The 27,448-nt window shown below is 32.5% G+C and overlaps 1 protein-coding gene across 1 annotated transcript in view; it reads right to left on the bottom strand.

The window, feature by feature from the left end:
* Positions 1 to 402: 402 nt before the first annotated feature.
* The window catches only part of LOC148279589 (activating transcription factor of chaperone-like), a 49,054-nt gene continuing 22,008 nt past the window's right edge, over positions 403 to 27,448 (bottom strand). Inside the window, 2 exon segments of the mRNA XM_088229702.1 lie at positions 403 to 2,260; positions 2,263 to 2,456. Coding sequence (XP_088085828.1) covers positions 1,520 to 2,260; positions 2,263 to 2,456 — 935 coding nt within the window. The 3' untranslated portion in view covers positions 403 to 1,519.

Below are 27,448 nucleotides of genomic sequence, written 5' to 3'. Positions count from 1 at the left end.
TTCCAGCTGACAGAGTCCCTGAGGACTTTTTAACAGCTGCGGGTGGATGGAGGGCTTTTGGATCCCTCATTGTAGGTTTTAAAACCCTGGAATACTCGCATGGTGGAATATGCTTACCACTATGCTGTGAAATAGTGAAATACTGCTTCATAGTAAAGTGTAGATATTTAGTAAATTTATATTTCTTGAAAAGTATACATGTTTATAAATATTTTGTTTTATAATGAAATACCAACAGTATGTTCATATACCACTGATTTTCTTAAATTGAACGGTTTGGATAGGTAGGAAGAAATTGCCTTACGGCAATGTGACCGCCCTTATGCATATGCATGTTAACTATATATGTAGATGAAGTGTTTAAATAAATAAAATAGACAAATAAAAATAACATAATTCCGTTTTTCAAAGCATTTATTAAATGTTTCCTTACATTAGTGAACAATCATAAAAATATTTTTTTTCATTACACAAATTTAAAGATGAAAAATTAATTTCATATGACATTTGATTTTGGGAATACCTTACCTGTTAATGATTTTTTGTATAAAACGGAAAAAACAACTATGATTCTAAATGGAATTAATGAAAATTCACCGAACAATCAATAAGATTTTCTGCAACACCTTGATTATATAATATAAATATGACCCTGGGAAAATCAACATGCGGCAGGCATTTTAAGAACGAGACAATTTAAAAACGTGAACATTGCGACCAAGAATACAAATTGTCAATAATGCAGAATCATTTACGAAAATCGAATAAACAAAACGCACGTTAATTTTCCCATTGTCAAAACAAATTTCTTACGAAAGTTACATGAAGATCTTAATTAATCTAATGACAACTTGGCTCTCTTAATTAAAAAGGTAAATAAAGTACCGGATAAGGTTTCCTAATTACACTATGCTGGCTAAGTAGTACCAGATTTTAAATCTACATTTACACTTCGTCAAAATAAAGACGGTTCAATAAAAAATCTAATGTAAAAAAAAATAAAAACAATGTTGATCTTAAAATTAAGTCGAATTGTTAATGGCATTGAGTAAAACAGAAACGATACGAAAAATCATTGTTTATAAATTAAAATATACATCAGACATGCTAAATAATGTATACGGTACCTACCGTATACTAAGTAAACATCTCAATAATCTGCCCCTAAAAACGATTTTATATGATCTCTAACAACCACTGAAAATGGAATTTCGCTTATACCAACTGACTCAAAGTATTCGCTGTTATATCTCCACTTGTTGACGGTAAAAAGTTTAAAGTTGCAAATAAGATCCTCAAAATGAAGCACAAAAAATATTCTAAAGAAGTTGAAGGGAAATAGTTTGATAATTCAAATTGGCAAGAGAAAATGACAAACATAGCATGATACAAAATAAAATAATACTTCTAAAATGGAATCATAAGAGCAAAGAAAAACACATTATGACTGTCATTTGATATTTGTTGTTGTTATTTTTTTTAAGCGAAGACTTTGGCAAGAAGATATAAAATGACCATTTTATTTGATAAGTCCCTTAGCTCGACACAGCTCACGCATGAGACCCTTAAGATACTTGACTTCTCGTTGCAAGTCCGCACATTTCCCTTCAAGTTCGTCGTGAATATCCTTCAGCTCCTTTTCCTCGCCAGCGAGTACTTCAACTTCTTGTTTCTTTTTCTGTCGATACCTTGTGGCCGCATTTTTGTTCTGCTCCTTTTTACGGGACCTTTTATCATCGGGGTTCCTAGAATAAGGTTTGGAACGAGTGTAGCTCTTTTGCCTGCCAGAAATACTAGCGCTCGAGGAAGATGAAGACGGACCCCAGTCATCGTCACTACCGTACATGCTGCATGACGAAGAAGAATTTGGAGATAACGGTCCAGATTGAATGTTATTTTCAGCAACTGATTTAGCATAAGTGTGTTCAGGAGGAGGAGCCACAATTTCGGTGTTTATATCTCGGGTATCTTTGGAATATTCAAATGCACCTTGGTAGTAATCAGACACCGAGGTATCAGATTCATTGGAAACAGGGGAAGAAAGTAATTTGATATCGGTTTCATAAACATTTACATCTTGAGCTCGGTGAAGTACAAGTTCCTCTACGACAGCTAGTTCCCTGGCTAGTTCTGCCGGGTTTTGTTGTTCCAGATCCAAGATATCCGGTTGCCAGTTGTCGATGGGAGCTGCAGAGGGCACACGAGTTGGGTAGAGGAGTGGCGCGGGCTGGTAGCCGTACGGGGTTTGGTGGAAGGGCGGACTCTGGGGGGCGTCAGGTGCGTGAGGTGGTGCAGCTGGAAGTCTTGTTGGTTCTGGTGGATGCCCACAGCGCCGCACACATTTTCAAACTCTTGGATGAGAGTCTGAGTATCTTGAATGGGCTCGTGGGGAACCGAATATTCGTCGAATATCGGTAGGTCCACTTTTTCTTCCATCCATACTGAGGAGAAGGGTTCTGTAAACAAATAAGAAAAACATGTTGTTAAAACCTGCAAATAGGTAGGCTTATTCAAATAACAACAAGAACACATACAATTTTCACTCGGAGAGATTTCTCTTTTGCGGCCCCAAGACTATTCAATGTCCTTGATGAACATAATAAGTTCTCCAAAACAAAGGGCATTTTCATTAAAAGTTTGGATTTTGTCTAAGAAAAGAAACCATTGGAGGAGACTACTGAGAGACATTGCATAGATTTATATATAGTACTATTAAATGTGTTGTCCAGATATTTATTAAAATTTATGTACTTGTATATGTAATAATTTTCATTTGTAGTATTCTTTAATAAAATACATGCTTACACTTTCTATTACCTTGATCCCAACTTAACAAGGGGCTCTTGGCCTCATAGAGTTAAGCTAGGGTTTCCTAGGACAGTGGTGCCCGTATCTTAACGGCCGTAGTGAATGGTGATGCGGTGGACAGCCGCCGTAACGGTGACTAGAGAGTTGTTTCCTAGGAAAACGGTGTTGATAACACCGTTAAAAAATAAAACCACCTCTACGATGGCTGTCCACCGCATCACCGTTCACTACGGCCGTAAAGATACGGGCACCGCTGTCCTAGGAAACCCTAGCTTTAGGGATACTTTATTATTGTTTTATAACATGTATCTTTATATGAATAAATAAATACACAGTATAATGATTATTAGCTATCTTTCAAAACAATTTTGTGACAAAATAAAATGAGGTCGAAAAATTTGTTATCTTAAAAACTCAATTTTACAATATTTGAAATAAATTATTTTTATTGCATACACTATACAGTAGATTCTATAAAAAAAAACATTTATTTAGTAAATAAATAAGACAGTCAGTATAAATAGAATTACAAATCAAGAAATTACTGATTATAAAAACTCAGGGTGGTAACATGCTTTATATAATAGGTAAGTATGTATGTTATATATTTGATATTATCTTATTTAATACTCCAACAGATACCGATAGTAAGCATGTTATAGGCAGCCAGACACTTTTAATTACTTTGTACATGATAAGGAGATATTTATTATCTATGTATCAAGTCCCATATGATGCAAATTTGATATTACGTCAAACACAGTACCTATTCTACAGAGGTTATTCAAATATTAAGGGTAATGTCTGGAAAAGATAAAAATTATGATAAACCATTTTGTAGACAGTAAAAAAAAAATCGCAATGTGAATGCATAGGTACATAGATACACATTGACATATTAATACATAGACATGTACTTACAGAAAGATTTGTAAAATACATATCTATAGATAAATAATGAAGGTCAAGTATCAAAATGTATCAAAATGCAGTTTGTCTATAGAATGTCAAGCAAAAAGGTCACGTTTACATAATCTTTTAAAATCAATATTTTGATGAAGTTTAATGCGACAAAAAGAGTACTCGAATTTTCATTAAATAAATAAATTCATAGCATTATGAGTGGAAAATTTTCTCAAGAAACAAGATAATAAATTATTTATCACGCTAAATACTAAACAATGATTAATTTTTATATTTAGAATATTACACACTCTCAATACTATTGCTTAATGTTTTTGTACCAATGTTTTTTGGGGTTTTGTGCAATTATTCACTGTAGTTCATTACAGATGATGCATTTAAATACCTATTAACCTATAAATTAATGTTAATAGACGGAAAACTTTGTATAATATAAGAATGTAACATTATTGTGACGAATTTTGAAACAATTTCACAACATCTCCATTTAACATTTTTTAATATTCAACAACATAGCATTTTTTAATTTTTTACGTACGTTAATTTTTTTTTTAAAGTAATATATTAATGATAAACAATTAAATTATATTAATTATTAAATAATAGTCTCATTAATAGGACGAATTTAAACCTTACAAATGGCCCGAAACATTTTGTTGAAAAAATAAAAATTCTACCGCAAAAGCCGTACCGGCAATATGCGATATTTAAAAAGTGAACTCATCATTTCGATGTTTTAAAGTAATTTACGTAACTTTCATTTTCCGGTTATAAACTGGACTTGTAGCCATTCTTGTACGATGCCTAATTGATATTCTAATGTCATTTCTAAAGAAACTAGTGTAGATTATGTAAACTGGATATTAAGTTAATTATTTTTTTATTCAATTAAGTGAAAATTAAATTTTAACTTCCCTTCCGGTTTTATGGATGTTACTAAGAAAAAACTCGCAAAATAATACTTTAAAACGTGGTATATTTTTCGGGTTCGATTCCCGACAGGGTTGATATGAAATATTTATTTGTAAGGGTGTTTTTACACTAGAATATTTCATAGTCCCTGGACTGGTATCTGAAGCGTAAGACTGATAATCTTGCCTTCACGTTACAAAAATGATCAAGATACGCCCCGATTGGTGTACCAATGCAGTGCCCTATGCATCATTAGGTGCGGAAAGGGAATGATGATGAAATAGAAACAAAACCAATAATAATTTATTTCAACAATATTTGAGTTTGTTCAAATTTTTGTAATTAATAATTTATATTGTTTTAGGTCAGGTACACTACCCGCGTGGCCGCGTGGCCGCGTGGTTACGCGCGGGAGTATTTTGAAAGAGCGAGAATTCCAAAAGGAATACATAGAAAAGTTACATTTAGCCTAGGTAGTAAATATTTTTGTAAATTTGTTTGGCAAACGACCAGAACAAGATGTTTGTATCGGAGAAAAAAACTAAAAGCGATATTTGAGAAATGCGAGGAAAATCTGTATCTGCCTTAATGCACCATCCAGTGGTCGTATCATTTATTTATTTATTTTAATGAAACAAACAGTCGACAATGTTATAACAACATTAAAAAAATATGGTTTTAAGACAGCCCAGCAAAGTTTCTAAATAAAAAATAAAAATTAAATTGTGGTAAGACAAAGGGATGTGTTTATGTGTATTTGTATGAGAGTAAGTGTAGAGGTGTGTTTATGTGTTTTTGTGTGGGAGTAAGTGTGAGCATAATTAAATAGCAAGTGGGATCGTATCGCAGCCAGAAAGAATGAGTCTTAATTTATTTTTAAATAAATTAAGGGGCATGTAAAATATATCAATACATGAACAAAAGCATTATAGTTAGAACAAGAACGATAGACGAAAGAGTGTTGTGCATAGTTAGTGCTACAGACTGGCAGATGGAATAAATACTTATTTCTTGTCACGCGAAAGGGGACATTAAGATTAATTTTGGAGGATAGGTTAAAAGAGTCTACTTTATTATTTAATAATGTATGTCATTTATGTATTTCACCGCTGTAATAGAAAATATTTTTTCGGTGTCAAAATTATTTATTATTAAATTAAAAATTATGTTTTTATCACAAAGGTGGTTAGTAGACAGAACGTTTGTATACTGGTTTATTATTTATGTAAAACATTAATGTAAGAAACTCAGTATTTTTATCACTCATTTAACGCATTTGTATTATTATCTTTTTAACCTTTTCTCTTCTTTCTTTCTTATTTTATTAACATATTTAAGATCTTAATTTTAATGGGTACTTTTAATTTTGATTTTGTTCTATTTGTTTTGTCTATCTTCTTCGTCATCTAAAACAAAATAATGTTTATTAATTATTTTATATGTGTGCAAAATTATGACTACTCTTTTACTTTTATTTGAACATAAAAAAAATATGTCTGAGCACCCGATGACAAACTGTTATTTAATAGTTTATCGGGACAAACGGTTTGTCATAAAATGTTTTTTTTTTGTTATAAAATTAAATATGTTAAAATAATAATAGTAATATTATTATTATTATCACTATTATTATTTTTAATGTTTCAACACGACTAATTTGTGATTGTTTTTAATTGCATAGTGGTGTAATAAAATAAAAATTAATTTAGGAAATATTGAAAATAATATTTGATTTAATAAAGGGTAGATTTTTAAAATTTATTTAACTCCTGTGTGACTATGATGTCCCAATACTATGCATAGGACACCAGACTTAATATTTTATCTCTCTTATTAAAAAAATAATGAAGTTGTAATTTTTGTAAAAAAAATATGCGATTATTTTTATAAATTATGAGAAATAAATAATTAAACAATACTTTTTTTAAAAAATACCGTCTACTTGTGGACAATACTATAGATAGCTCGGCCGAGTGAACAGCCTCGACCGCGCAGGAAATAACGCTGGGACAATACGAAAATTCGGACGCAGTTCACACGCGAACGCTGCGAAAATGAATACACGACGGCGTTTGTAAGAATGTATTAATTTTATACTAAATTCGAACTAAATTATTAAGCGGATTTTTTTCTGTCGCCATTTTAGGTAAAAAAAAAAATGGAGCGACTTGTTCACGTCAAGCAAATCGCTATTGTCATAAGGTCCTGTCCGTATGCATTCACACGAGAACAATGCGGCCGCGCGCGGTGGTGAAGGTAATCATTGTTCAGCGGAGATAGCCTGCCCCGTCTATTTCGGTGACGATGTCTCGGGACAATTTTCTGTCCTACAAATTGCTGTTTACACGTGGAAAATGGTCGAGTCCTGGGACAAAATAATGTTATATTGTTCACGTGTAGACGGCTATTAACTGTATTAAATAATATTTCGTCTTTTGCTCAGTGACATTACGGCACCGTTTGTAGATTTTTTTAAATGTTATTTTAAGAGTTTATTAAAACACGACACGGATAAGGGGATACATTAAAATGAAATACCTGCAAACATGAAGAAATATGAAAAATAGTAAAAAAATAAGTAAATTCGTCAATTTCAAAAATAGACGAAGAATATTATACTCATTACTGAGTAGTACAAGAGTAACAATGTTCGTTAGTATGTATTAGAAACGAGAGCGAAATACGATTTTGATTACGTTAGGAGATATTTATTTATTTATTTACTTAATTCACATAAACGCCCGAAGGGCTTTTACGAGTTTAGTATAGATAAAATAAATATTATACAGTAAGAAACAACATTCCAAAACAAGACAAGGACAATCAAGACTAATAAATCAGGGACTGAAATTATACAATAAACTATCAGACAAAACTAAACAAAAGACTAGGACAATCTTTTCAAAAGGCGTAAAAAATATAATTATCAACAACAGAGTATAAATAAAAAATGATATATTATTTTTGTAAAATAAATTTAATAATCCGTAAGGGTTAATAAATAAATTTCAAATAAAAATGATAAAAAATTAGCATTTGGTACATTCAAATACATATTCCTACACACATTTTTTTTAAAAAACCCGCTAACCCTCAAAATAGAGGCTTGTCGGCAGGTGGAATAGAGGTAATATGGAAGGAGGTAATCAAAAATACACCACAACACCCAGACCAATTGAGAAAAATCTTTTTAGGCTTTTTTATCGCAACTGGCGGGAATCGAACCCGCGACGCCAGTTTCACAGTTGGCCGTCTTACCAACTGCACCACGGTGCTTATCTACTAACTAGTAAGAAAATAAAAATGACATGATATACATAAATAATGAAAAAAAAAAAACAAATCAATGTTTTTTCTTTATTTTTTTATTTGGAAAAACAAAAGAATTTTTTTTAACAATTCATATTAAAATGAAATGTTCGAATCTAATTAAAGTTTTACACGACTATATAATATTTTTTGTAGACATACTAATGAACAGATTAAAAATATGTACGAGTTTATAAAATTATTTTAAAAATATATTTTCTCGTATACGAGAGAGTTAAATTAAATAATAATGGTTTCGTTCCCAAAGCGTTAGGAGGGATGAAAAGGATAAGAAAAGATTGGGATAAAATATACAACAATATGCTGCTCGTCAAACTATTATTGACAATTCAATTCCATACATTAAAAAAATACTTGTTTATTTTTATTACCATTTACTTGTTTTTATTTTTTTACTATTATATAAAATTGCATTGTAGTATTGGCAAATACGCATTTCATAAATACATATTTTTATTTCTTATTTTTTCGTGATAATATATGCTTGCTTGTTTATTCATTTAACTTAAAAATGTCTTTCTTGCTTACTGTAATACTTTATTTATTGTTTGCTTTACAGAATTTATTTCATAAGCTTATATCTTTGCATTTTTTGTTTATATGCTTACTGTTTTTTCTTGCATACCTTTGTTATTGATGTTTTTTTTTTTTTTTACTTTGTAAAACTTTTTATTATATCCTTTTTAACTAATTTCACATATTTTTTCTGTATATTCTGTGTTATTATTTAGTATGTTAGCATGTATTTTATTTTTATTTTTTGTAAATGCCCTTTGGGCGTTAATGAACAAACAAAATAAATAAATATGTATGGTATTAGGCGTGACATGCTAAGGGTTCAGTGCTTTGCGCTTGATGCAGCAATAATATCTATTCTATAAATAATAAACAATACAAAATACAAGGTGGCAACGGAAAAAAAAAACATAAATTGATTAACGATGGATATCTTAATTGATTAATATAAATAGACGTATTGCACTTAAGATTATTGAGATACAAAATCACTAAAATTCGATGATAAATCCGTTCGAATCAATCGACCCGTGCCTTGTGTGTTTACAGTGATGATAATCACACATCGTACATATCGTACACATCGTCAATTAATAAATGCGTTTGTAGTGTCTAGAGTCGATTATTGTAATGGTATCTATGCAGGTCTACCAATGAACAAAATGACTCGCCTACAATCGGTATTGAATGCCGCAGCGAGACTTATTTTCGGAATCTCTAAGTTCAGTCATATCACTCCACTACTTCGGGAACTACACTGGCTACGTTTTCCACAGAGGGTCGAATACAAACTCTGTTGGCTTATGTATAAGTCACTGCACAACTCGGCTCCGGAATATCTAAGGGAACTGTGCATTCCAGATGAACTAGCTGACAGGCGTCTCACGCTTAGATCAGCTACGTCTACGGCGAGAGGAAAAGTTATTATACCTCTACGCAAACAGCGCACTAAATTTGGTGAACGCGCATTTGCGGTCGCAGGCCCTATGGCATGGAATGCTCTCCCAGCAGAAGTGCGAGGCTGTGAAAGTAAAGTGATGTTTCGGAAAAAACTTAAAACCCACTTGTTCTCTAAATTATTTGAATAAATCCGTAGCACGTGACAACAAAATAAATTATTTTAATTAAATTACAAATTTAAAAGCTTCAATTAAATTAACTTAACAATAGAATCACCATGTAAAGCGCCCTTGAGGTATTTTATTACGAAAATGGCGCTATATAAGTTATCCATAATTAATTAATTACAGTAGTTATTATCGAGGGCTGTCCTATTGCTAGTTGGTGTAATGATTGTTTTTTTTTAATGGATAACAGTTAATTTGGAACTTTTATAAGAATTGCATCGTAAATAAAGAATATTTTTTAAGGAATAACCCGTCTCTATTTTAAAAGATTGTCAGCAGGTGAAAAAAAAAGAGTATATGGAAGAATGTTATGAAAAATAGACAACACCCAGACAAATTGAGAAAAAAAAATATTGGATTTTTCAGTTTGCCGTCTAACCAACCGCTCTACGGCGAAGCGTCTGTCTCGAGAAGAGTATTCGTATTGAAACATTAAAACGATGACAATTTTTTTTTTATTTTATGCAAAAACAAAAACTTGTACGGGGTAAACAAAAACAGGACGTAGCGCTCGGAACTGAAACCGGTCCATGGTAATACAAAAATAATCTTACGCATCGCAGATTTCTGCTCAAGTGTACTAAAACGAAATCAATTATTGTTACCTGTACTCTTGTATCTAGGTATCGTGTACCTGTGTGTGACACGAAAGCCAAAATAAACTAGTTTAACGGCAAGCGCTGAGATAACTCGCCGCGCCGGACGGTGGCGGTGTAACTTAAATTACGCGACCACGAGGTAACCGAATGATAGACGCGATTTGCGTCCTTGGACACGAGAAATAATCAACAATCGCCTAAACATACCTTCAAACTTCTTACCGAGTGGGAGTTGATATCAATATTACTGTTTGACGGTACGCGACTTTAAGGCGAATATGTTTTGCGATTTTATTGAACGACAAATAAGACCACGAAATTTCTGGCCGTGATTATTAACAGAGTTCACAAGTATTCAACTTTAACTGTAAGGTCAAATAGTATGGAAAATCATGAATAATATAATAAATTTAATCAAAAGTCGTTCAGAGGAAAAAACAACCGTATTATGAAGATCGACACTTTCATTGGATTCAATTTGATTTATACAAATACCGATAACAGATTGGCATAAGAATAATACTGTCCGCGTTAAATGTTCCCAACAATTGACCGAGAGCACCTCTAGTTTGCAAAACTTGTTTTACGACGTGTCGTTATTGGACTAAATTGTTTGGCAATTATAATTGAAGACGTTGGCCGCCCGTTTTACGCGCTACAAGCTACAACGTGATTGCAAAACGTGCTTCTGCAAGAAGATAGAAGGTTCACAAATCGCAATTAGTCTCTCCGTCATACAGGTACAGGTTGGGTTCATCGCATCGGTTGCTGATACAACAAATGCATGCTGGCGTTTTCTAATCCTGAGGCAGTTAGTAAAACATCGATAATTTTGGGAAATAAGTTAAGCTGAACGTGATAATTGATTATCATTTAGATTCGCGAGATGTGATGAGCTAAAGAGAAAAAATGCGTGGAGTGCGAATATGATGGGAAGTCGACAGCGACAAGAGGGCGGAGTAAGACAACAAGAAGACGAAAGCCTTATTTTTACTACGGGAAATGTATCGAAAAACTATGGCAATGAGCGAAATACGTTGAAAATGGGCAAGGGTAAATGTAAATGAACGAAAGCACGAAAAAATATTGTTCAATGATTAAATGTTGAATTGGGTTTAACAAGGTTTAAGAAGAGATAGAATCAATCACGCAAAAAAATCACGAACAGTCAGAGTTGTTGCTAGTTATAGTAAGCATAAGTTATATTACGACACCATACACGCCCTTTAGGAATGGAATCGCGTATTTAGCAGAATGGTATTAATATGCGCGAATTAATGAAGGCGGCGAACGAGATTCGTTAGTACAGGAAAAGCCTTGAATCTGGAAACGAGCAAAAACGCGTTCTGCGGACCGATCATAAAGGGCTCGCGAATGAGGTTGTAGCCGCTATTATTATGCATTTGGAATTCCTAGCGCATTAACAACATTTGCTAAATTCGAAACAGAAAAACAAAAATTAATTTGGTGTATCGTGTATACGTTTGTATTTATTATCATGATTTTATTGCTAGAAAACCCAAAAGTTCATGCGCGTACATTAAATAATTTCATACATCCGAAAAAAAAAACTTAATACGTTTTTTAAATTAACATTTACAAAATATTGTTCCTAAATATGGCAAATTTGAATCACTGAGAAAAATAAAAAAAAAATCAGGAGAGAATCGCAAACATTATATTTCATTTTATAATTGCATAATGTAACATTTGATACGATTTGACGTCAATAATGTATCATAAAGAGGGGAAAATCTTTGCGTTGTTATCACGGAAGAAAACTTCCTTATTTGATATGAGTGTAATGTCTGATTTGATCGCCTCGAGATGGCAAAAAATGTGTAAACACTCCGCGGTCTGGCTATTGAGGGGGCATGTAATATTATTCACAATAATACAATAAACATGTCCATTTCAAGGATACTGTAAAACAAGAACTATGAACAACTTTTAATTAGTGGGGATAGATTAATTATCGCAGTAAAAACTTGCAGGCGACATTGCTAATCATTTGTAAAAAAGACAAGTGACACCGCTTGATGATCAATGCTAACGACTGAACTATTATACTACACCAAATAAAATCGTTAGTCGAGTACATTATACAAATTTTGCCGATTTTTTTGTTGTTTGATGTTAATACGGAAAATATAAATTTGGAGCCAATACAGTCATCTTCCGACAGAGCATCCCGAAGGCAATTTGCGGATGACATATGCACCATTCGGGAACAAACATGGGATTGATCGATTGATCATATTAAATAAAAATAATTAAAAAATAACTACCCATCAGCTACCGCCATAAATTAACGCGTCAATTCAATGTAGCATTTTTGTAAAAGGAGAAATACAAATCTGAATACGACTTAAATTTCGTGTTAAGACTGATACAAACGCCTTACTAGGAAAGAAAACTTGATTGAAAAGTGAATTGTTGTCTATTTTTATATTCATAGTTCAAACTATTAATATTTCTACAATAGTAAAAATAGTATAACTTCATATATTATGTTACGATTCAACTAAACATAATTCAAAGCTGAGAACTTTCAACCGCGTCATACCGTGGCTGGTTCTCAGCTTTGACAGTTTGCAGAAATCAAACAAACGGTTTAGCGATGCAGGGATGAATTATTGGGCATTATATTGTTATGTACATTGTACATACGTCTCGGTTATCGCATTCTACTCAAGAAAAAATGAGAATAATACAACAAATAGCAAATCGATTGACTGCTGAAACCTGCAAGAGATGGAGTGATTAATAGCAGAAGGTAACATCGCTAACTAACAATCCGATGTTCGAACTTCCGGTTATTAGACAACCCCTTTTGACGATGTCAATGCTAATATGAGTCCATTGCGGGTGAAGTGAACTACCTGATATTTAAAAGGTGAAGTAAACTCACTGTTAATATCACATTTTTGTAATCAGTATAATCTAAAAACCTAAATATATCTAAAAATCCAAAGTAAAAAGCTTACAGAGTAAAAACTTTGAATATACAAGTTTGACCATTTTACCATTCGGTTCTCTTCGCCTGCAATAGGCTCGTTATATGTAATTCAATATTTTCAAATAGTTAAATTACGTCACAAAGTCTTTGTTGATTTAACACTAACACAATAGCGAATAAAGTGCAAAATACTAGCGGAATTATATTATTGGCTAATAAATTAAAATTCACAAACCACTTCCTGGACAATTAATAAGATGATCAAGGCTTTTATCGCGAGTTCTGCTTCGGTAGATGAAATTGGCTAATTGAAACCAGTATGGATATGAATGCGAGTTAGTTGGACAGATAATGTATTAGGTATGTTCATATTATTATAATATTCTGTAGACTCGCACAGATAACGAAGCTAACAGCTTTGTTATGGAGATAATAAAGTCTAGTTCTTCCCCGCTAACTTGTTGCTAAGCTCAAAATACGAACTGGCCAGTGTGATTTTTTAGCAATGTTCGATCAGCTTAAGCAGACTATAGTGTTAATGAGAATGGTCACCTCATCACAAAGTGTTCTTAGGTAATATCGATAGGAATATATTAAAAGCTGGGATTTTATATTTTTATACCCTTCGGTTCAAACTGCGAACGATTTCAGCTGAAAGTTGTTGTTGAAATATATTTTAAAACATCATATTGTTTTAAATGTACTATGTATCATGTCCTGTATCACATTTCTAAAAATTTAATTATTAAATGCGGAGCTTGTGCCTTTATATAATATTTTTTTAATTTTTTTATGTAAATTTCATTGATAAACCCTTCCGGGTTAAATACATTTAACCAAATATTTTCACTTTTAAAATTCATATTCTACTGTTAATAATAATATTTTTAACATCTTTTGTAAATGTTGTCTGAGTCGTTTGTTTAGTTTTGTCTGGTAGTTTGTTGTATAATTTCAGTCCATGGTTTATAAGTCTCGATTGTCCTTTTCTCGTTTTAAAAGATTGTATATGATATTTTTCTGATATTCTCGTATTGTGTTCATGTTTAATACAGTTTTTATCAAGTTTTAATTCTTCGTCTACAATTACATCAGTGGCTAATTTATGTATAAATTTTAAAGATTCTAGTTTAAAGAGTTCAGTTACATTTAATTGTTTGGTTTGTTCAAAAAGTTCTTTAGTTGCTGTTAGATAGGGAAGGTAACTAACTTTAATATTTTATTTTGCTGTCTTTGTAGTCTGTTTATGTCATTTTGATTTCCTGTTCCCCATAGAAGTTGCATATAACATATTTTAGTTTTTACATAGGCTTCATACATTTAAAAAATTTCCTGTATTGGAACAAAGTTTTTGATTTAAAAAAATAGACTCGATAAAGTCGCCACTTTGCTAATTAAATTGTTGATATGAATTGTCCATGTCAATTGTCTGTCTATTGTTAGTCCTTAGTATTTAACATGTTCAATTTCAGTTAGCCGTTATATAGTGTTCCTACAGCAAGGGCAGGCATTTAAGAAGCAAGCGGTGTTGTCTCTCCTGACTCGCAGTGTCACACTTGCCATTTCCGCCTAGATTATGATATATACATACCTTTTGTTAATTATACACTTTGTTAATTTAAGTAGATTTTAAGAATGATTAGATTAAGTATTACTCATTATTGCCAAACTATTAGGGCTTACTTAAGCCTGTTGATTGGCTTAAAAAAATAAAATAATATAGTACGCATATTGTGGAAGGAAAAATGTAATTTTAAGTTTGTTTGATAAATCAAATAAAATTTATTCGTCACAGATATAGATACGTTACTGCATTGATTTATCGAAGTAGACGAAAAATATTTTTAAAATTGTATTTAAAGAAAAACGGAGCAATAAGAAATATGAACATTTATTAGATAATTAAAAATGAAATCCTGACGTCTAGAATACTACAAAATATAAACAAAGAACAGTGGCCACGTAAGCATCCTAAGAATTTAACAGACGTGGAAAATTTAAGGATGTTTTTTTTAATAAATATTTTTCCACTCTCTAAAACAGGCTGAGCCATGTTAGATGGGGACTATCCTAACCAGAGGACACCTGTATTAGTTTTAATATATTCCCTGGTATTAAATATGTATACTTATTCATGCAATGAATTTATAATTAAAAAAATAAAAACGGAAATGTTTGGGTCATATACAAACACATACATAAGAACAAGATCATATCAAAAGACTTTTATGAATTAGGAAGTGAAAATAAAAGCACAAATAATTACATATTTTTTGTACAATTTTTTAAGTGTAGTTGTCTAATATCTATCTAACGAAGAAAAACATAAAAACTTTCTGAGGGCATAGAAGAAAATCAACGAGCCGAGTTATATGTGGTAACGAGTTTTATAATTTAGTTTAATGCATATAAAAGGGATTTTACTTGACGAGTAAAACAAAGTGGCAATACGAAATTGGCGTCACAAAACGAATCGCAAATCGATTTTTTAAAACAAAATAGATATTATCGTGATTCAATTTAACGCATGTTCACTTACAATAAAAAAATAACCTCGATAGTAAGTTGGTTATCATTTACTACTTCTATAAATTAAATGTAACATAATTGTAATAACATATTTGACAATGAAAATGCCATTAAATGTAAAATAAATCAAGTAACTAGCGAACAACAATAACATTCATGAATCAATTCAAAACACACTTGTAAATATGTTGTTCATAAATATTTTTATAAGAATTTTTTTTAAGAATTGGTAGTGTAACTTAAAAAAACAAATACATTAAAATATAAGTGAATTAAAGGTTTTATCTTAACGTCTCTATTTAGGACAAAGGCTTCAAATCATAATTAAGATCGATGTCGTATTATTTTTTGTGTTTTTAACCAATTGCATAGGTCTTACCATATACATTCTAGCAAAAAGATTTAAGCCAACGTGGGTTTTCAATTTAGATATTTTTGCTAAAATGTGTATTACGTACGTAATTGTTTTTAAAATGTTTAAAATAATGAAACAGCGTTTCTAGTGTTGTGGTTTACAGCCTTTGTCCTAAACACTATTTAATGAAAATGTCCTAAATACTATTTGATGAAAATGTCCTAAACACTATTTTATAAAAATTTCATAAACACAGTGGAAAAGGGTATGTTGTTTTTAGTTTGGGAATTTCGCTAACTATTTCGATATGATACCTATGCCTTATACAAGTATCAGTGTTATACAGGGTGTTCTTTAAACCCTGTCACATCCGAAACCACGATGATCAGTATGGGCAAGAAGACATATTAGCATATTTAAAAAAATATTTAAAAAAAACAAATGGTTGATTCCTTCTGCAGGGGAGAAGTGTGGGGAGCGCGGCGCAGAACCAGACCCCCCCCCCCTTCCCCCTCCTCGTTTAACCCCTGCAGAAGTAAGCAACCATTTGCTTTTTTTGATATTTTATTTTTTTAAATTTTATTTGTTCTAAATACAAACTATACACGCATGCCGCATGCCTCACAGTGAACAAAATATTTCATTGCAATTTTTATATTTCTGTATTAGGTTAATAATACATACGTAAATCTCTAATCAAACAGTCTTAATAATATCATACATATGCGTACAGTGAATTACTGTTCAAGCTCCTAACGCCCTAACCAATAAAGTTAACGGTCAGTTAATGTTTAATTTTTGTATTTGTTTATTTAACAACTTAATATTGTGTCGCTTTTACTTGCATTCGTTAGATGATAATTTTATTTAGCTTATATTCGATATGCACCTATCTGACGTGTTATTCAATATTTTGTTATTATAAAAATAATAATATGAATACGAATTTTGTCATTCGGCCAAACCAATTTTGAAATACCAATATGTAGATTGTTTTTATTTTTAGTACGTTTTATAATATATATATATATACGTGCGAACCCGACAGACGTTGTCCTGCCCGAACCATGGCTTGCCTGCTATTACCTTGGAATAAGACTTTTCATTGAGAAGTAGGTATCTAGGTAATTGTTTATGGTTGAATTCCAAAACATAAAATAATTAATTTTCAAATATAAAATTCTTTTTGATAATGTCGAACTCGGCTCTTCTTATCAACAGGGGTGCACTTTATTCATGAATACGATTTTCAAAAATGTATCAAATTACAGTTAATATTATTTTAGTATTACCGAAAATCCAGTAAAAATAAATAAATGGGAAGAAATTATAAGGAATGTAAGGAAATAATCTGATTGGGATCCATAAAAAGCGAATGTTGTTTATAAACATTCAAAAACAAACTTATTTTAAACACAAAAAAAAAACATCCTTCCATATTTTGTATATGCATTTTCGTCGAATGCAACCCTGTAGGTTGATGAAGAAAAGATTTATGCTGCTAAGTTATTCTTTACATTCGATTGAAAATTTTAATATCTACGAACACGCGCAGCGCAAAGATCTACATTTCGCTGAAAACTACACGTAAATCGGTTAAAACGTTTAGGAGAAGTTCAGTGACATCACACGTGCAGAGGAATTATATATATATAAAGGAATATATATTAAACAGACAGAAATTAAATATACGTGTAGTGTTTTAAACCTACTGTTTTTAAATTTGGTAAATTTCTCAGTTTATTTTATGTTTTCTATGTGTATTCCACATGCAAAAAAAGTATACTGTTAAAATATATACATAAAAAAGTATAAGGCTAAAAATAAAACTGCAGAGCATTAATTTATATGTGGAATAGTTTCCATCTAATTAGTTCCTTAATCTACCGAGAAAAAATTTTTTTTTTTGAAAACATGCTCAAAGTTTTTATTTTGAGCCTATATTATACCCAAATACTTCATTTCATCCACTTTTCGATAGTTTCGCCATCTATATAATATACATTCATCAATGGCTTGTTTTTTTCTTCCTATTCCCATGTATTTAGTTTTTCCAACAATCAAATAAAAATAAAAATGAATAATGCCTTTAAACCGCATATTTGCGTTCGGTCTTACTGTCTTTATATAGTTTGAATAAAATGACACATTTTTGTAATGCGGGTATTTCAAGAACAACCTGTTCAAACAAAATATAACACACGACTATGAAATTATTCGAAGCCCAATAAACTAGCCATTCAATAACTGTCTATAAAAACGATACTCATTCTTTGGAGGTTAAAAAGCCAGAGGGGCGTTTTAAGAGAATTCCTTTAGGATGCGGGGACTCGTTTGTCTTCTGATAAAGCAAGAACCAGTTATTTATTAGCCTTACATTAGTAATAATATAGATACCGTAATTATTGATGAGGGAAAAGGGAAAAAAAATATTGATTAATATAATTTATCTAAGAAAAAAAAGGAATTATTCCTAAAATTATCGCATTCCAACCTACGTTTGTGCATTTTCTATATCAACGTACTGAATATCAAGGTACCTTGGACTAATAGCATTCGTTAGATACGCCGGAATCTGGATAAAACTCTTCATTTTGAGTCCAGTCCTATTACAAATGATCGGATTTCGCGCACGCGTATTAAGGTTCATAACGTTGTCATATTGTTCTACAAGACTCGTAGAGATAAGAGCATCCAACTTGTGTAATGCAAAGAAAAAACGACTCTTATAACATAAATTATAAAGATTTAAATAGCGTGTTATTGAAATTTGACCAAAATTCAAGAACATCTCGAGTTTTAGGTACTTATAGAAAATTTATGTCGCATCGTTTTCATATAAGTGATTCTATGCTATAGTGATTTTAATTACTGCCTACTAAAAATAAGGACATGATTATTTTTTGTCAGCATCCCTACTGATAATATTCACCGCACGCGCCTGGTGAAATGGTATTCATTATCCACTTCAAATAAGTTCATTCAGACAGACCATTTGCACACCTCAAAGTCCGATTATATCAGAATATGTTCTTCGGAGATATCTCCCTGTTGCTCTGGGCAAGCGATATAGATATGCTCAGTATAAACAAACATATTACATAAACGTGTGCGTAATAAGCTGCGTTGATTTTCTTTAATTTATACATTTATATAACTTATGTGAAATGTTCAGTAGATAAGTGATTTACTCTTTCTCGGTTTCTACAACAGTATTACGGCTTGGCCCTTTTCACTACGTAACAACTCCACACGGCCCAGTGAAATTAGGATGGATTGACGTGTATCATATCTTTTTTGTGTTAAAAACAAAACTATTTAGCGGCTACTTTTGGGTAAATATCCTGCAAAGGGAAATCGAGTGGAGATTAGTCGGCTTTATGATGTACTGGATAGTGCGTTTGCCTGCCATTAAATAAATAAAAATAGTTACAATAAAATCTGTATCAATCCATCCTATGCTTTGTTAATATGCCGTATGGATTTTTACTATGGTGTGAAATGGGCCTAGGACCCGTTTCATTTTTTTTTTTTAATGTTAGGAAAACGCAGTAGCTAGTTCGCCGTGAGGCCGACTATTTCCACGCGATATCCTTCTGCAGGATTCTTACCTGAGAGTAGCGGTTAAATATTTTTTTAAATAAATATAAACACGGAAATCCACCCTAATTTTACCGTGCCGTATTGATTCGGACGATACGTGTGAAATGGGTCATACACGTGTCTAAACTGCTACTAGAACCTACCAGACACCTGTGCGCTTGTTACAACATTGATAAGGAAATAGGTTGAAAGTGAATATTGTGAAAGTGGTTCTTGCGTAGTTATTTGGAGAATCGGAACATCGCAAGGTTTTAATCGTTATCGAAAGTGTTCGGTCTCAGCTTCCGGCGTGGACCTGAAAAGAATCGTGATCATCGGGCATTGCGTAAACCTACCATAGTAACCAGATGCCATGGCCCGAAGGGGTGCGGGAGAGGTCGGGAGGGGTCGCTGGTTGTGAGGTTGTGGGGTTGCGAGGGACTCCGGGGTTCTGCAGGTCCCGCGGTATCTCAGAGTGCTGTGGTATGGCACGGTAGAGTTTATTAACCTTAGTAGACTATCACTTGTTTATAATTTTGGTAACTTTACAGTCGTTTTACTTAGACTATCTTAAGTACGAAGAATATAATAAGGCGACAGTCTATAGTGCGTTATTCCACCAATGTCAAAAATATCACCAAAAATTAAGTTGTATTTTATTTATCGTCGAGCTCCGCACTTAACTGAATATATATTTTCATCGGCGATGATCCGGCATCGACCGATTCGAGATCTTGTCAAATATGGTAGTTTCGATATCAACCCGGGAGTGTTTCGGAGGTCCGTGAGAAGGGATCTTGCCAGGGAGGTTTCGGTCTGAAGAGTCAGCGTCTTTTCACCAGCTTCTGCGAGTTGAAGACTATCTCCCTGTTCCACTTGCAGCGATATTCGAACTTCATTCTAGTCGTGACGCCGGGCCAGCGCATGTGCGCGGCACGCGGGGGGCATAAGGCTAGTTGGTCGAGAATTTTCGTAGATCTGTTTCCGCCGGAGGCTGGGCTGGTCCCTCGGCCGCGAGGACCGGAGAAAGTGGAAACGGGTCGGGCACCGATTACGCCACAACACTCGGCTCTCGAGTACTCCGGGCTTCCTTAGAAACGCGTATCTCGTTTCGTCGGACGAATTCGCTCGCCGATGCGAGATAAACTTTCAACTTTGATTTCCACCGTCTGAGGTCTGCGAAAGAGCGAACGGCGCTCGATAACGGAGCGACAATGTATTCCAGGTGGTTTCGCCGGAAAAATCTGCTCAAATATAACACGTCACACCGACACTGCACAAGGAGACGGAGAAGACAAAGATATCGGGTTGTCGTTACGCGGAGCGCGGTGCGTTATCGCGATACTGCAGCGGGCGGCGGCTGGCTGCGGACTGCGGCGGGTGGCGAACGCGCGGCGCGCGGAGAGCTGGACACAGGACTGAGGACTGAAGATTAGGCCGCGGCCGGACGGCGGACGGTGGACACGCGGCAGCGGCGGCGGGCGGCGTGATCTGCGAATGTAGCCGCGAGCTTTTTGGGTCATCGTGCTGCCGGAGATAAGGAAACTTCCAGGAGATTTCCCATTACGACATGGCCGAAGCGCCAAAGGGGGGAACCGACCACTGCGCGACGAACATTTAACGTCGGGGAGTCTGTACGAAAAATCTCCGCTAGACGATCTGAGAACGAGCAGTTCGCGAGAAGTGAAAATGTACACTGAATTCAAAGCGGATAATGCACGTGTTGTAATTTCTATATCTAGTATCGGTGTTAATGACTATCAGTTATCAGCTAGTGCACCAAGGCTGCTGGTAGCTGCACAGATACCTAGATCGCTTTGAGAAAACGGTTCTCAACATTTCTCGAACGAATTGGTTGAATATTGCGATTTGCACCATCAATACAGAACTGCTAGTCTTAACGAATTTCCCTTTAGCAAAGACAAATAAAACTGAATAATCAATAAAAATCGGTTAAAATTATTATTAGCAACAAACATGTTGTTATTCGACAATATTTAACATGATAATTCAGTCGGATACGCTCGGGTATGCAGACTGAGCCAACTAAGTAAAAGTAAAAAATACAATTTATAATATGGGCTTTTACTTAATTAGGTAGGTACTTGTATTCAATATTTAAAAACATAATTGATTTATATTTTACTGAAGTAAATAAATGCCACCGAACCCTACTGAAAGATATAGCATACCTAACGCGTCGGCCTTGTGTTCAAATTGAAACAATAAATATAAACCGATAAAAAAACACTGTATTATTGTCGATAAACAAATAATCGAGGAATTCGTGAGGTAAAAAATACATTGAGTATAAACATGTGCTTTGACTAATAGAAGTGAAAACCAATCATAATCAATTGTAATTATTATTAACCATCAACAAAAACACCAGAAAATCCAATGAGGTGTGTATATATTATATCAGTGAGAAAAGCTAAATTTCAAACAATAAAAATAAGCTATTGTAATAATTATTCCGAATGGATTTATTTTTTTAAAGGAAAAAAATATTTGAGTTCCATTCATTTACCGAAAAATTTCAATTTTTTAGACAGGGAATTCGTAAATATTGCGCTGGAAAAATGGGAATCCATTTGCGATAGAGCGGTATTTGAGCCTCGGACCATTGACCGCGAGTGCACAACACTACCACGGAACCACAACCCGGTTCAAAATATTACTTATCATTTTTTAAATTATCGATAAAAAAAAATCAATAAAATATTCTCCTGTAAAATACTGTTTTTGTCGGTTACGATGTTTTGGCGAACGCGGCTCGATATTTTCAACGAACAACAAAAAATAATATATGTAATCTCGAGATGAGCGGGAGCATAAAAACGGCACATGACATAAGACAAAATTTGCTTGAAAACTAATGATCGGTAAATAATTGTTTACCAATCAATAAAACAGTTTACGTATTTATTTTCTACGATTATGGAGGTTAATGTGTTTGTGTTATTTATTTATTGACTTGGTGTTTATTTTGAAGCACTCAATATATAAAATAAACGGTTTCAGTAAACTCAAATCGGTGTTTATTTTATATATTAAAATGCTTGCGTTATGTTATTATTGTGTTGTTTGTTGGCGACAGTGTAAATATTGATAGATAGACGCAATTGATTGATAGTGACCGCCGCGGTTTCGGACGGAAATCGGCCGAATCTTCGGCTCAGCCGAAATTCGCAGTCGGGATTTGTCGGATCCCGTTCGGCTGTACTCGGGTGCATTTTATGGCTCGCGACTCGGCCACGCGACCTGTGACTTTCAATTTGTTTTGGCTTACATGCATATATATGCATTACTGATAGAGATTTTGGATTATTGTTTATTTAAATAATTAGTTATTGTATTGCCATTGTCTAACATAAAAAATAAAAACTAGACTGATTCTGTGATTTGCTGACTATAGTTAGTAGATCTAAGATCTCTCATATTTATATTTATTATAATTCCACTATAGTTAATATTTATTTAATTATTTTTATTTGGGAAAAATCAACAGTTTTTACTCATATTGTATACAGAAAATAAGAATATATCGACTGCTCCAAGGAAGACGGCACTAAGTCATAAAAGATAGTTTTACAGAAAAGCAAATTGAAAGTTTGTTTTTTTTTCCATATTCTTGGGTCAGGATTCATAAGTTTTTAAAAATTGTAAAAATATTTTATTGGTCTACACTTTCTAAGTAATCTAGTACTTTATTAGAATTCCTACTATTTTATAGTGTTTTGGGACATAGTGCTGTTTTCTTCGGAATTCGTATTTCAGCTATGTGTAGTATGTTGATTTACTTCTCTATTCCAGAGAAAATCAAATAAATTATTAAACTTTCAATGAGCTATTTTATTTTAAAAAATAAAAAAGATATTAATGATTAACATAAAAACCACCCAAATTTATGGTATTTTCGAAAATCCTAATAAATAAAACTATTCAAGGCGGGGTGGGGTTTTTTGTGCGTTTGCGCACATTTTTATCTGTTGGTGTCATTTTTCTTTTCCGAACAGAAGATATACCTATTACGGAACCCAAAATACCAAATGAATCTTCTGAACTCTGTATAATAAAATGAATCATTAATAAAACCGACATATACATTTTTCATGTTACTAAGTAGGTATGTATCTACAATTGACACAGTGATAGGAATTCCATCGTACAACTGTTGTATCAGTAGCATCGCAGAACATTCCCGTTTCCTCATTAAGATACATCATTATTATTTTGGCTGTTCTACTTGATATACCCATTTTTAACACACCACAATGTACGTATTTCTCTCTATTCTCAATCGAAACACAATACACTAATTACTCGAGACAAGTTAGTAAAACTGAAGCAAACTTAGCAAACCAATCAGCAATTCAACCAGCAATTCAACCTGGCAAATTTCAAATAATAAAGTTTTATCGACATTATTATTTATCGATCGAAGAAGAAAGTAAGTCTGACTTACAACCATAGACAAAAAATATTTCCCGGAGAGTAAGGAAGTAAATCAACTTACTTCTTTATTCCATGAAAAAAAATGCTTTTTGACATACAACTATTTTTTATATTAATTTATTAACCAAGTTAAAAGAGATAAGAGTAATGAAAGTCTTCTTGGAAGGAAGACAATGATTTATAACCTTCAGAAATGGAAGTAAGTCAAAAACCTCAATTTCGGAGTTACTGCCTTCTTCCTTGGAGCAGTCGATATTATAAACGAAAATTGTGAAAACAGTCAATATAAATTTTCCACGGTGGTTTAAGCGTAAGCTATTGATTAAGTACACTATTGGTATCAAAATAAAAACAATTTAACAATAAGGAAATGTTAGGCACTTAGAAGTTGCAAATAAAATCAAAATATTTATATATTTATATACATTAATAAATATGTTGAAGCCTAAAGCGTACATTTAATAATTGGTACATAATATAAGTTATATGTATAACATAACAACGAACCAAAAACTGCTAAAAACAAACAAATTTACTCTTTACATGCATTCCTTTTATTCCATTGAATATTTTATTTAACAACAAAATAAATAAAACAACGTTCTTTTTAACCACTGATTTCTTTTTTTTTTTACCGACCGGTTTTAAAGCTATACAAGAATCTTTATCAATGTACACTTAACTGATAAATTCTATCCTATTTTATTCTTTCAGTATTGTCCTTCGTATGGAATTAATAAATCAAGTCTCTTTGTCTTTTAAGGATGGGAAATTTGAGATAGATACGCTCAAAACTAGTAAGAGTGGACTAAAGGAAATATATTTTTCTTTTTTATTATTTTCATGAATCGCTTTTTGAAATTGTATTTACTTTATTAAAATTACACCACAAAGTTAGTGCTTAACATTTACCATTTATTTTATTTAACACTTATTTTAATGAAATCGTAAGGTTTAACACTTTTTTCAATGAAATCGTAAGGTATAAAAACGCCTAATTTTGGGCGTTTTGAGGTGACTTTTAACTTATTTGAATAAGTTTCGGATTCGGTTTCGGCTGAAACTAAAGCAGAAGCCGAAATTCGGCTTTGCCTAAAAATAAGGTTTGGTCAGAATGGGTGCAATGAGTCGAACCATAGTATTATTTATATGAAGGAATATTTGAATAACAATTTCAGTCCAATTGCGATACGGGCAAGTTCGTAACTAGGGTAAATAAATAAGTAATCTAGATTCTAGGGCAGAGAGGAGAGATGATAAGAGAAATTTTACGTAAGAATTGTTTATGCAATAGCGGAATAAAGCAATGTGGTCGTTATGTGAGAGTTGGGAAGGTTAATAAGAAGTAAATTGGAAATATTTTAGTTTATTGAAATAAACGGCACTTTGTGCCTTTTACATATACGTTGCATATAATAAAATACATACATGTAAGTGAAATAAGTAAATTATAGTATTTAAAACAAATTATTACTAAACAGGTATTTACAAATTAAGGAGTCAAATTTTTTTTTTAAATACACGGTTTGAAAATAATATTACTAGTTATAAAAATACTTGAAAAATTTAATATTTGGTGTTAGAAATATTTTGAACCTGTAAAAAAAAGAAAAAAAAAGTAAGAAAGCAACACATATAAATAAAAAAAAATAAAACAATTTGAATAACACTAAACGAAGATTTTTCTTTTTTAAACTACATGTATTATTATTCAAATCTACTACTTAGGTAACTAATATAAATACATACTGATAAAAAATTGATAAGAGAAATATTTTGTACTTTTAAATAAAATCAGGAAAAGAAAAGGAAAAAAAAAATAATAAAGAAATTTAAACAATTTTGAAGAATACTAATAACATATGATACAATATCGTCATTCACTTTCCGCAACTCATGGTGCATAGGGCACTGCATTGGTAACCTAATATAATAATATCGACGCCGGGAAGGAAAAAGTTACCAAGCTACATGTATTGTGGCAACTTTACAGAAATGCCAATTAAGCTTTTTTTTTTAATTAGTAAAGAATCTTGAATTTGAAAGTATTATTTAACTTATGCAGGAATCACGCCAAAATAATAGCTATGTATAAGATTTTTTTATTACTGAAAAAAAATTTAATTGGCTCTTCTGTAAAGTTGCTACATGTCGCTTGGTAACTTTTTCCTTTCCAGTAGCTCAGTCACAAATAACTATCAACGTGCTAATAAGCGACGTGACAACAATTTCTCACCATGGTTGTTTATCGTATTCGGGATCGCAATGCAACATCCGTGAACACCTAATATTAAATGTCAAAATATTTACGTTTAGCGACGAATAATCCTGCTGCGCAATCACATATTTGAATTTCAGCGGTGTAAATATGGTAAATATTCCAAAACTGCCATTTTTATTTATTTATCATGTTATTCATTGCATTTAGCCAGCGGTTGGCAATTCAAATGTAAAGAAAAGCAGTCACCCTAATAATTGTAATTTAATTTTCACTTTTTTGTATTAGATACTCCTTGCAAATGCAATATATTGTATTATTTTTTATGGTGAACGCCGATTTTTCGCCAATGAACTGTATTTATTTACGAGGAAAACAAAAAACAAACAGACACGAACGTTGACTTGGAGATTACACACACGTTGACTTATGACCGCGATAACTTAAGCATGTTCATTATTGTTCATTGTGATTGCTCAAATGCTTGGGATGTTTTAAAGCACGTCGATAGTTATTTGTGATTGAGCTACTGCGTCGATATATACTAATTATAGTAATACACTTTGTTCGGAGGTGAATCCAGACCCTGGTGCCGATGCCGACATTTTTACTAATAATTTTTTTTTTCGTTTTTTGTTTACATTTCATTAGAGATTATTATAATCTCACTAATTCATAATTTGTTTGGCCATGCTAAATAAATACCCATTCTAATAATCAGACTCGCCTTTCCGAAGAGATAATCGAATAAAGAAAATAAAATTTACATTAAAAAATAACATTCACGAAAGCTTTTTAAAAAGATACTAAATAACGGTAACCACTTGTTAATTTTATTATACTCGTTCGTATTTTAACGCTTTCTAAGCGTGTGAATAGATTATTTTTTTGTAAAAAATAAAAATTTGCGTTCTTATGAATCATACAAATATTTCAATTTTGGGACTAATTTCTTTTAGTCATAATTGACCGAGTTAGAAAATGGATAAACAAGGGATTCGAACCTCGAACCTCCCGCTCCGGAGCTAGGTTTATATTAAGATAAGCTAGTTTAGCAACAATATAAATTGATTTACAACACCAGTTCTAAACTTCAAACCTCAATATCTCAAAATGATGTTTTTAGCACAT

Source organism: Micrasema longulum, unplaced genomic scaffold (genome assembly GCF_059751315.1).
Source record: "Micrasema longulum isolate JH-2025_06_02 unplaced genomic scaffold, ASM5975131v1 h1tg000697l, whole genome shotgun sequence".
NCBI lineage: Eukaryota > Metazoa > Arthropoda > Insecta > Trichoptera > Brachycentridae > Micrasema > Micrasema longulum.
Note: the sequence above shows the minus strand (reverse complement) of the source record. Positions and strands in the feature narration are given on the sequence as shown.